Here is a 13159-nt window from a genome sequence, read left to right on the forward strand (position 1 = left end):
TGTTTCTGGGTACAATTTAAATTGCTGGTTTTGACTTCAAACAGCTATTCACAGCTTGGATCTAGTCTTATTTAAAGAAATGTATATCACTGTATGAGCCCGGTAGAGCTCTGTGAGCATCTGGAGAGCTATTCCTCTTTGTTTCACCACCTTCTCAAGCATATTTGGTGGGGAAAAGTGAGAGTGCCTTCACAATGGCGGTCCCCAGACATTGGAATTCCCTCCTTATTGAGGCCAGGATAGCCCTATCCTTGTTCTTCTGTTGGCAAGAGAAAACAATATACCATCTTTTACAAAATTACTAGGGTTGATTTTTAATGCTGGGTGGTTCTATTTTTGAAATATGTATATGATTTTTAAGTGAATTTTGAAGTTTCAGATTTTTATTGTTTAACCTCAGATTGTTTAAATGTTTTAAAAATCTTGTATTGATACCTGTTTCATGCTTTTATATTGTTTTTGGTTGTGTGTGTTTCTAGTTGCTATTATTGGGATGAGAAAGAGATGGTGATGATAGTGATAATGATGATGATGATGATAATAATACTCCAGTTGGTAGGAATTCACAGTGATTTCAGACTAGGGCATGGAGAATTTTCTTCCAATTCCCCTTTCCTGAAATTAGGGTGGTTAGCTGAGGAAATTCTTAGTTGGAAGTTGTGACCTTATCCATGCAAACAATATGTTCAGCCAATAAATTATGGCTATTTTGGGAGTGATTAAATGTGTGGTCAAATTGTAAAGCAGGAAAACATCCATCCCAACTTCATTTAACTCTCTCTCTCTCCTTGCAGATGCTATGTTTGTTTCTCTTCTTTCATCTTAATATATTTTTGTCCTGTGACATTTTAAAAATGAAAAAGACCAGGTGAAGACATGTTCTTCATTTCCCTGTGGACAAGGAAATCTATTCTCCCTGTGGCCTTTCATGCAGGGATTTAATATGTCATATCTTCCAGATATTTGTGAGACATGTTTTAGAGAAATATATGAGGGGGTTGTTGAACCCTTTAAATGTGACACTGACTATATTAATATTTTATGTTCAAATGTCAGCTGGCCACTCAGTGGTTTAGAGCACTCTTGAAACTCAGTTACAAACTCTGAACATGAGTAACTCATTCCTATTTTACCAAATAAAACTATGAAATATTTCTTCACATCTGAAAAAACGAATACAGTAATACCTTGAGTTAAGAGTTTGATTCTTTCCATGACCAAGCTCGTAACTCAATATACTCGTATCTCAAAGTTAATTTCACATCGAAATGGTATTAATCTGTTCCATCCCTCAATCCCCATTTTAACATGTTTCTAAATGTGATAATATACTTTATAAATAACTAATAATATATAAATGCACATTCACATGGAAAAAGAAAAAAAATGAGATCAACTTTAAAATGGTAGAAACACAAAGTTGTGGCAAGGAAGCACAAAGTGAAGAGGTAGAAGCATCATTTTCTTCACACTCTACTCATTTCAGCCACCCTCCCTCTCTTGCTCCTTCTCTTTCCCTCTCTCCCTCTCTCCCTGAAGCCAAACATACCAGGAATATAAAGCACACAAAATCAACTAAACCAAAGTTCCTCAAAGTGGACAAGAGCAAAGCAAACAGCCATCTCCCAAAGCAGACAAGAGCACGAGGCATGGGGGCTGCTCCCTTGAAGCCCTAATGCCCTCTACTCTAATGCTAGCATTCCCTGTGGTGCTTGCTCTTAACTCAAAACACTCTTATGTCAGGGCCAAGCAACAGCTCTTAACTCAAAACACTTGGGATGTTCTTAAGTAGAGGTTCCACTGTATTGTCCATCTGTCCACCCTTTTATTTATATCCTACTTTTTTTTTTTACTTCAACGGGGTGTCTTATATTATAAAAAGAATTATGAGGAAAACCATAGGTAGCTAAACAAGGTGAAAAATAAAGATTAAAAAACTACTAAACCATCCATGGAATTTGCTGTTTTTCTGATCTAGGGTGAACCCATCACAGGGTTTTCTTGACAAGATTTGTTAAGAGAGGGTTTGCCTTTGCGTTCCTCCGAGGTTGAAAAAGTGTGACTTACCCAAGGGTAACCTAATGGGTTTTCTTGACTGAGTAGGGATCTGAAGTCTGTTCTCAGGAGTCATAGTCCAGTGTTGAAACCTTGTTGACTTGCTGTCCATAGAGTCCATAGAGTTTCAGTCCATAGGGTTAAAACCATGTAAAATATCAAAATAAAAGCAAATAATGAAAGTAGTACAGCACATAAAAATGTTTTAAAATAAGTTAAGCAGTTCCCAAAGCCTCCTGCAATAGAAAAGTTTTCAGTTGTTGATGGGTGAAAGAGCCAACCTAGCCTTTCTAGAAAGAAGTTCCAAAGTTTAGGAGCAGCCACAGAGAAATCCCTCTTCTGTGCTCCCACCAAGCATGCATGTGAAGTCAGCGAGATTCAGAGAAGCACTTTCCCCAGAGATTTTAGAATTCTGGCATATGAGAAGGTATGGTCATTCAGACAGCTTGGATTCAGCCTATATAGAGTTTAACAGGCCATAACCAGCATATTGTATTTTGCTCAGAAGATGACTGGAAACTGGTAGAAAATTGGAACAAGGGGGCGCCATTATTAATCTAGCTGTAGATAATTTGACCATCTGAAATGTATAAACTTTATAAATACATATATCACTACGGCCAAACTATGAACCTCTTCACGCAGGGGTTTTTCAGCCTGTTTTTCCAGTTGTCGATGGGGCCTGGATGGGGCCTGCTGAGCATCATCAAAAAATGATGGCTTGGCCCTGTCCACATTCCTCCCAAAGTGGAGGGGAAGAATTGCAACTTGCAAGATACTTCCTCTGCCACCACAGGGAGGAAAGTGTTTTCGGGGTAGCTCCAGGGTAGCTATCTGCATTTTGTTGCCTTTTCCTCCATATGATGGGGAAAGGGCAGCAGCAGCATGCACTGCCATCCTTTTCTCCATAGGGGGATAGGGGCAGGGCACTAACACGCCTTGTCCTGTCCCCACCATATGATGGGGGAAGAAGGGAGGATGCGCAGTGTGCCATGACGTGCCCCGTATGCCTTCCCTTTGCCGCTGACTGCCGGTGAAACGACACGGCCCCAGGGGCTGTGTGAAGAGGTCCCAAATATTCTTAGGAACAGGCACAATTGGCACACTACTTTTAACTGTGCCATGATCGAAGTTCATGATACTGCAGCTGAAATATTTGCTTTGTCCATACCGGATGTTTACTGTCAGTGTTAAAAATGTCTTTTTTTATTACTCAGGATAGCTGAGAAGTGGTGTTTGTTCTGTGTTATATTTCCAATGTGCTGTTTAACAAAAAATAAGTGTAGTTGGAAATTCCACAGATTGGAAACTGGTTTGTAGGCACAAATATATTTTTTTCATTTTGGTGAGAAACATAGGTGATGAAAATAAAATTATCTGTAAGCAACACTAGACAAAAGCCGGACAAAACAGAACAAGATTTTTCAGTGTCCATTTTTCACTGGTCAGATCTGTGCTATCAAAATCAGGATGATTTCTGTCTTCTTAAATGGTTTTGGCTCCCAATGAAGCCAATGCAAGTTTGATTAAAAGGCCCCATGCTTATGGGACATTATGCTTTTGATCAACCAATCAGTGCTGTTTTAAAAGGCTTTCACTCCTGAACGTTTTTTGGCATTATTTTGCAATGTAAGCATCTCTAATCCTCACTCCAGTCAAAATGATATTTTATGCTTGGCACATGTCCTCATTAAGGAAAGAAAGGATGCATTTTATTAAGCTAGATGAAGAGGATAAGCAGTGAGAGTTTCACTTGTTTTATAGGGCCATTGTATATTAATTACAGTGGGATAAAGGCGGGGGAAGAGAGAAGAAAACCCAATAAAGAAAAGCCCTTTTCTAGGGCTTGAACTCCTAATATTTAGGAAGCTACAATTATAAATAGTTATGAGACCTGTATTCCAACATGTGTAGAAAATGTGGTTTGACATTATTATGAGTAATTTATTTATCATAGGGCCATGATGGAGAAGTTTAGACTTGACAGATCTTATTTTGGCAGTATTAGATATATATAGACAAGTCTACATAGGGACCACCAAACGCAGCGCCCAAACAAGAATCCAGGAACATGAAAGGCACTGCAGACTACTTCAACCAGAGAAGTCAGCCATAGCAGAGCACCTGATGAACCAACCTGGACACAGCATTTTATTTGAGAACACAAAAATGCTGGACCACTCTCACAACCACCATGTCAGACTACACAGAGAAGCCATTGAAATCCACAAACATGTGGACAATTTCAACAGAAAGGAAGAAACCATGAAAATGAACAAAATCTGGCTACCAGTATTAAAAAATTCTAAAATTAAAACAGCAGAGAGAAAAACAGGCAGGGACATCTAATCACCTTTCAAGAAGAGTTTGCTCCAGGCACTGTCAGCCCATTGTATGCTAATCAAGGTGGTCAGTTGAAAAGATTCACACCTAGCCCAACTTACAAAAGCCTTTTGTCTCACCCTGGTCATTCCACAGATATATAAACCCCTTTTTCCCAGCTCCAGCAGACCTCTGAGGATGCTTGCCATAGATGCAGGCGAAACGTCAGGAGAAATGCCTCTAGAACATGGCCATATAGCCCGAAAAAACCCACAAGAACTGAGATTAGATATATAATTTGAAAAGAGTTTGCAACAGCTTAATATTTCTGACTTCCATACAACACTCTTCAGTTAAAAGACATTTTTACTGAAGCTGTTTCAAAATACAATTTCAAGATATAAAAGAATTTGCTGCTTTCTATACTATACTCAAAGAAGAGCAAAGATCATCCCTAACAATACAACCGAATTCTAACATACATGTGTCTCAGAGCCTTGAACACCCATATTTAATTTTTTTCATACATCCAGAAGAACCCATTTGCAGACTGGTGAAGTGAGTGACTGATTGAGTTAGTTTCGGTGGTTCTGGGAGCTTCTAGGGAAATATCACCACATGGAATTAGAACCGTCAGTTAGCAGTGGTTAGTTGTTGGACTGATTTCCTGGTAGCATCACCCCAATTTGCTTGGAGCTGGATTTATAATAATATCAGGAAAGCAGTTCAAGTAGGGGTGAGAGACTGAATAGGAACACTTCTTGCCATCTGCTACCTTTCATCCAGGGACCTATAGCAGAGAATGCATGGCCTAAAGCCGACATCGTCCAAGACCAATTGCTACATTCTCAAGGATTCCCCAAAGAGGAAGAGGACTGCTGTTTATTTATTTATTTATTTATTTTACCCCCCCCCCCCTTTCTCACTCCTGGAGGGGGACTCAATGGTAGAGTATATAGTTTAATGCTTGCCAGATGCAATCCCTGATGACTCCAGGTTGGAATGGAAAATGACAAAAGGCGTTGCCAGTTGGCACTATAGATGGTACAGATGTCATGCATGACTAATCAGTTTCCTATTTTCCTGTCCTTTGATATACATTCTCTCAGAGTAATGGCTCTTAGCTAACATGATTTAGGTTGAAATTTGCCTGGAGCTCATAAGACTCCTTTTCACATAGTTGCATCTTGTAAGACAGGTGTGCAAAATGTCAGGCATGAAAAATCTTTTGAATCTGTAATCCCCAAATCCATTCAGCAGAGCTTGAAGAAAAAGACACATACTTAGAACTAAAGAACGGTGAACTTTAGAAATTCTTTTGAAAAGTATTGGAAGTAGATGAAACTCCTCATTCATTCAGCAGACTTTGTTTCTGATTCCTTCAAGGGGTTTTCATTTCTGTAGTATAATTTGGGGCAGGGAAAAGAGAGACATTTTGTTGCTGTTGGTGAAGAGTCAGGAGTGTGAAATCCTAGCCACACTATTGCAGATATTGCAGATAGTGCAGAGATTACACAGGCTTAGAAAAATGTAGGTCATAAAAATATTTGGTACTGTTCCATTATCCAGGTGGAGGCCACTGGGGGTGGTAGAGAGGGAAAGGTATGTGTGGAGGGAGAATTGAAGTAGTAAAACCATTTCCCCCAGTTTTCCTGTTATTCCCCCCCCCCCCACTCATGTCCCCGTAATGGAAATAAGCCTCGTTTATGATATGGGAGGGGGAATAACTGGTGAAAATGGGGAAATAGTTTTCCTCCTTCAACTGCCCCATGTAAAATGGACTGTCTTTCTCTCTCTACTGCCCCCTAGTGGCCTCCGCCCGGATAATGAAACAGTACCAAATATTTTTAAAATAATGTGTGCTGGTTTTATAGGAATTTGGTATTCTAAATCGAAAAATAACCTCAGATTCACTCCATAACATAAAGTCATTCCCCCCCCCCCCAAAAAAAAAACTAGTCTTGACATTTTTATTTTGTAATACATGACTAAGATTTCTGGGGGCAGGGGAGTAAAAAAATAAACCATAAGGAAGTAGTTAAAGTCTTCAGATAGACTTTCAAAACACTTTAATTTGCTGATATATTTTTTTGAAAAAATTATTCAAAAAGCAGTAAAAGGAATTGTGCTAGAACATCAGTGTCCATACTTAATCAAAACTGAATTACAATTTAATTGATACAAATATTGATTCTGTGAAAGATCTGAGTGCTGTACAACTTTTCATTATTTTTTTCAAATTCAGCACTCCAAAATACATTAAAACCAGTGAGAGCAGACAACGTGTGCCTCTTCCATATAAACAACTTATATACACAAAAGGTTGAGTCAGATATTGCAGTGAAGAATCATTAAATGCATTACTCAAAGCATTGCTTAGCAATTATTAAGGAAAAACAAGTGTCACATTACTCATATTGAGTCATTTCTGATGAATGATAACGGTAAGGCAAGCCTGTTACAGGGTTTTCTTGGCAAAATTTGTTCCTTTTCTGAGGCTTAGAGAATGTAACTTTCCCAAGCTCATCCAGTTGATTTCATGGCCAAATTGGAATTTGAATCCCGGTTCAAATAGAGTTGTGGTTTAATGATAGTGCAGATGACCTTCTCCAGCCACGGGTCATATGTGTGTAGATCCCCAAATGTTGAGACCTAGTGTTAACCAGATGGGAAAATGAATTCCTTTTTACCAGTTCAGTGTTGGAGTTGTAAATGCACAGACCTGTCAAAAGATATGACTGTCATCTGTGTGCAAGAGAAAGTTGGAATTGAATTTACAGTTCAGCTCCTATCAGTCATTCAGCAGGACAGAGAGCTGGGGCTTGATGACTTAAGAGACTGAGCTGTGCCATGGGACATCTACTTGTTAGAAGCTCATTTCAACCAGGCCAGCTTCAGTTTGCCTTATGGAAGGTGATTGCATTGATTTGCTTTGTAGTATTGTTGTAAAGTTTTCTTTATTCATTGGGGTGAATTTACTTTGACTGCTTTAAAAAATAATCTATCTCACAGTAGTGCTGCTGCAGACAGAATTTGGGGTGTAGTGCTGCATTCGTTGAATCAGAACTGTCACCATTTCTCCAGCCCGTAATTTTTCAGCATTCCTGCTGAAAAAATACATGCTTTTATTTTTCCTGCTGTTCATCAACTGTTTAACTCAGAGGGATCAGTCGTGTTTGTTTGCACTGCCATTTCCCTAAATATCGAAACAGGATGAATCAGGAACACGGCTCCAAATGCCTTCAAATCTGTGGCGCTATTAAATAGCGGATCAATAAACAAGAGTATTGATTCACAAGCAACTCTACAATTACATATTAAATAACCCATAGCAGCACTTGGAGTAGCTGTCAAATGCTTCTTTGCCTCTTCTTTGTGCTGTTGTTTTTGAGCTGGATTCCACAGTGTTTGTTTTTGCTATTAACGGGGGTGGGAATTTAAAGCTCCTATTTGTGCTCCAATTACAGTATTGGAAAGCTTGCTTTCGGTTTAATAGGTTAAGAATTCTTTTCATGGAAAATGTTGTCTATCTTCTGTCATTATTGGACATGTAAGAGGGCTTCTGTGCCCTTTTCCCCAAAACCAGGGTACACAAAAATTCATCTTTCTATCAGTGAAGGGAGTCTTCTGCACATATATTTGTATGTGTTCAATCATGTTCAGATTGGTTTTTTTCACTTAGAAGGTGATTGTAGTAGAGGGTTAATATGTTTTAATATTGTGCTATGCTAATCATATATTGTATGCACATATAATATTGACCATAATACTGTAATACAATATAATGCTAATAATAATACAATATAATATTATAAATATATGTTATATATTACATGTAATTACTAATAATATTGCAGTATAGTTGTATAGTACAATATAGTAATATATAATACTAATATTGTGCTATGCTAATAATATAATATATTGTATGCACGTGTAACTTCTAAGCTGCTCTGAGTCCCCTTTGGGGTGAGAAGGGTGGGATATACCAGAAAATGTCGTAAATAAATAATAAACAAATCGATGCATCCTGGTTTTTTAGGAAAAGAGTGAAGACCTGGCTCTGGGATCAGGTGTTTGGATAGTTCAGTATTGAAATGGCATAACTCTAGCAACACAAACGACAACTTCTGGGATAGGTATAATGGCTTTAACAGTTTTATGGTATTTTGTATGCTTTTATCGGCATCAGGCCCATAGCCAGGATTTTGATTCGGGGGGGGGGGGGGGGGGGGGCTGAGTCTGAGCGAAAGAGGGTCTACCCTAGCAAACCTTTTGTATTGTTACCTCAATACCCCCATGCTTATGGGATATATTGAGCATGGTGATCAGATCATGATATGAATAAACATAACAGTTTAAATAATGCACCAATAAGGCCTTCTCACGGACCACCATGAGAATTTGGGGGGGGGGCTGAAGCCCCCCAAGCCCCCCCCCCCCCAGCTACATGCCTGATCGGCATTTATGTATATGTTGCATCATATTTTATTTGGTTGTATATATCGCATTTAATATAATTTTTGTGTCCCCCACAGACACATACTTCTCCATTTATATATCTAACCTAGGGTTTTATCAATTTTATTCTATGCATTTGCCCCACCCACTGTGCTTTTATTTTATTTCTTCATCATGTTATTTTGCATCTGTATATTTTATTTTCTGTTATTTTCTGTATTTTATTTTGATGTTATTATTTTCTTTTTGTATTTTATTTTATTTTGTTGTACTGTAATTGTGGGCTTGGCCTCATTTTAGCTGCCCCGGGTCCCCTTTGGGGAGATTGGTGGCGGGGTATAAATAAAGATCATTGTTATTATTGTTATTATTGCCATATTGTAAGCTGCTCTAAGCCCCCCCCCCCCCCTTTCAGGGTGAGAAAGAGTGGGATATAAATATAGTAAATAAATAAATAAATAAGGGGAAAGAATTAGCCGATATTTTCCCACAAGCTTAATAATATGTTTGTTGCTGACATTATTTTTGGGACCTTTTCGCATTACAGTTATAGCACTATGATTTTCTTTAACTGCCACAATTCCATCAGGGGTTCATAGTTTGTTATTGTTGTGTGCCTTCAAGTCATTTCTGGCTTATTACAACCTTTCACTGGGTTTAGGGGAGGATTTTTAGGACTGTTAGCTATGATACTATTGTGTTTAATCCAAGTAAGCAACTGCTCCAAAAGTAATAAACTCTGTAAAGAATTTAGGATTTCCTTCTCTTTGTTCATTTTGCCACTTGAAAGCTAGGCACTAATGCAGCACTCAAACTACGATACAACACAAGAATGTCTAGAATGGCATTTTAACAACATTAGCACCTGAATACAATTCATTCTCTTTGTTAGTGTATTATGCTGGCCTTTAGGGATAATGATAAATATAGTGTTTTCCTTTGAATGTAGCCATTGTAGTATCTGGGATTTTCTGACAGTTGTGATAAAAAAAGGTAGTAGTAGTACATTTTATTGATTAGCCCATTGGCTGTATCAAAACATTTGGCAAATGCATTTAACACATACAGTATACTGTACTGTTGGAGCATGTAAGAAATCAGTTAGTGTGTGTGTCAACTGTAAAATAAGATGATGAAGTGGACTGGCCAGGGTGCTAGCTGAGCCTGGAACTTTTGGATACTGTTACTTTCTTCAAGCTTGAGCTGTGCAGGTACTTGCACAGATAAAGAGACATTTTGGAGTGTGTTCTTGCTTCATTAGCTGCTGGGAGGAGTTTTTCCACATGGATAAAGAAAGAGCATTTTAGATCTCTCATAAAAGGAAAATGCTCTTTCATTTTCTTTCTAAACTTGTGAAGAAACTTAGACTGACTGTCTAATTATTACTTTTTCTTTCCTTTTCTTCTGCAGGCATTGTGTCTCTCATCTCACTGGCCATTCTGTCTTATGAACGTTATAGCACGCTTACACAAACGAATAAACGTGGCTCTGACTACCATAAAGCCCTTCTAGGCGTTGGAGGCTCCTGGCTCTATTCTCTGATTTGGACAGTACCGCCTCTCATTGGCTGGAGCAGCTATGGGCTTGAGGGGGCAGGCACCAGTTGTTCAGTCCGATGGACATCAGAAACACTTGAGTCAGTGACTTATATCATCTGTCTCTTCATATTCTGCTTAGCCATTCCCGTCATGGTCATGATATACTGCTATGCTCGCCTCTTTTATGCTGTCAAACAGGTAAGTGGGTAGAATGCAAAGACATAGCTATGTTAATCTGGAATATCTGTGTCCAGCTAGATCTTATAGGATCTTAGAGACTAACTTAGAGGACATTTATGGTGACATAAGCTTTTGTAAGTCTGCACGACTATGGAAATATGGGAGTTGCACTTTCATAGATTCTTTAAGACTGCTCTGCTAGTTTCCTTGGTTTGTAAAGGTATTAGTAGCTTAACCATAATATATAGGGCTGTCTGTAGGACTGATTGACTTGAATGAATTGGTAATGGAATAAGTAACTTTTTTTTGGTAATCCTTGTGGATATGAAAAAGGAGCTAACTGAATTGTGAGCTGTGATTAATCTATGGTAATTAATTCTGTTGGCTGATGAGCAAATTTGGAATTGGTTGAGATAATTTCACAAATTGAAACATAGTTTAAATGCTGGGAAATTAATTGATTTATTAGGTTCTTATCAGCCTTTGTATCCTAATGGATAATGATTTATTCTTTGTCTGTAATAGCAGGATTGATTTAAAAGGAAGAGTTAATTAATTAACCAATTGTATATTTAATTAGGTTGGTGGTTTATGATTTCCTCAATTTGACTACTTTAAGAAAGCATCCAATTAACTGGCACTGAAATTAGATAGTATTAATATAATTGTATGGGAAAAAATATTGTGAAGGACATGAATATATTACACACACACACACCAGGAGGTGAGATGCCACTAGAATTTGCCCAAAAATGAAAGGTTGGAGACTTTTCCAATTTCTTCTAATAATGTTTAACAAAATTTTGCAATACAGAAAATAATTAATTGCACAAGTCATTATTATGGCCTTGTTTATGTATACTTCACACAAATCCAAAGGACTGAATAATTCTAGGGAACATCAAAGCATTCAACATGTTAATTTTTTTAAAGGAAAAACAGATTTTGTTTTTCTTTTGGAAAATTGTTTTCAAAATAAAATCAGATGCTTTGAAGTGAAGAACCTAGGGATAGCTTCCTGCAACATCTATAGTAAAAAAAAGAGAGAGTAAGATATAATTCAGAATTATATCTGTCAGTGTGAGGGTAAAATTTAAAAGGTATGACAAACAAACATTTTCCTCTCCTTTTAAAAATGTGTAGAGGGAACATATGTAGGAAAGCTAAAGAGAAGGTTCATTTCAGGGTTACAATGGTATGTGTGAGTAAATTGCATTACTGATCTTAAAATGCCTACATCTATACCAGTGTTTCTCAACCTGGGGGTTGGGACCCCTGAGAGGTGGTCGTGAAAGGGTTTCAGAGAGGTTGCCAAAGACTATCAGAAAATGTATATTTCTGATGGTCTTAGGAACCCCTTTGGCAGAGAAGGCTGAAGATCTCTCCGCCTGCCTGTCTCTTGCTTCCATAAACAGATGGCGAATCCGCCCAGCAAAAGCCCTCCTCTGCTGTGATTGGCTGGCCTCTCAGGTGGCCTTTCAGCCAAAGGGAATGCTGTTTCTGAGACTCCAAGTGGGGAGGCCCAATTCTATCATTGGTGGGGTTCAGAATGCTCTTTGATTATAGGTGAACTATAAATCCCAGCAACTGCAACTCCCAAATATCAAGGTCTTTCCCCCCCAAACTCCACCAGTGTACACATTTGGGCATATTGAGCATTCGTGCCAAGTTTGGTCCAGATCCATCATTGTTTGAGTCTCCAGTGCTCTCTGGAACTACAGCTCCAAAACTCAAGGTCAATCTCCATCAAACCCAGTTTTTTCTGTTGGTCATGGGAGTTCTGTGTGCCAACTTTGGTTCTTCTGCGTGGTACTGTGAAATCCACACCTGTGGTATTTCCCTGCGTCCACGCAGCTGACTCGGATCTTTCTTGAAAGCTTTTCCTAATTAGGGACTCCAGCCCCGCCCATCTACTCCTAATAAAGCCAGGCAGCGGGGCTTGGAGCCTTAATTCCTTTTGTCCGCGAAAGCAGCAACAACTCGGTGTTCTCTCCTAAAACAACTATTGGTTTGACTCAAGGACTCCAGTTTGACTACTCTAACAGACAGCAATTCCAACTTTTGTTCTGGGACCTTTGTTTATCCTATTTAGGCTAGTGGGAGGACAAACCCACTCCCTCCCTCTAAAAAAAAAATGCCATGTCCTCTGAGGCGCAGGCTTTTTTGCCTTTGGCAATGGGCAGTAACTTACCTTCTTTTTCTTCTGTTCCCCTCGCTCAGAAAGCAGGAGGGAAGAAGATTTTTACCAGCCTACCACCCCTTCCAGACCCAGGAACTGGTAGAGCTTGTGGCAACAAACTGCCACTGTGGCTTTGTGCCAATAACTTTGTTTTGGGTTGCAGCCACGCCTCTCAGCTGTCTCTGTTTTTTAAGGACAGCTTGCTCTCACTGCCCGTGCTTTCTCTGCCCCATATACCCCAGCAGGCAGTGGACGCTGCAACGATCCCTGCCATGCTTTTGCCCCCCTCAGGGGAGGGGAGGCTCAAGGCAGCCACGCCACCTGTGTGAGTGATGGCTAGCCAAGGCTTTGCCTCCACGCCCATGGCATATAACGCCTTGGAGGGGCCTTTGGGTTGCAACAATTCCTGCCATGTTTTTGCCCC

The 13159-nt window shown here is 39.1% G+C and overlaps 1 protein-coding gene across 1 annotated transcript in view; it reads left to right on the forward strand.

Annotated features, from left to right (window-relative positions):
* The window catches only part of LOC132771550 (vertebrate ancient opsin-like), a 100771-nt gene that overhangs the window by 23181 nt on the left and 64431 nt on the right, over nt 1–13159 (forward strand). Inside the window, exon 3 of the mRNA XM_060769706.2 lies at nt 10249–10574. Coding sequence (XP_060625689.1) covers nt 10249–10574 — 326 coding nt within the window. The remainder of the gene's footprint in view (nt 1–10248; nt 10575–13159) is intronic.

The sequence above is a fragment of the Anolis sagrei genome, chromosome 3 (assembly GCF_037176765.1).
Source record: "Anolis sagrei isolate rAnoSag1 chromosome 3, rAnoSag1.mat, whole genome shotgun sequence".
Classification (NCBI taxonomy): domain Eukaryota; kingdom Metazoa; phylum Chordata; class Lepidosauria; order Squamata; family Dactyloidae; genus Anolis; species Anolis sagrei.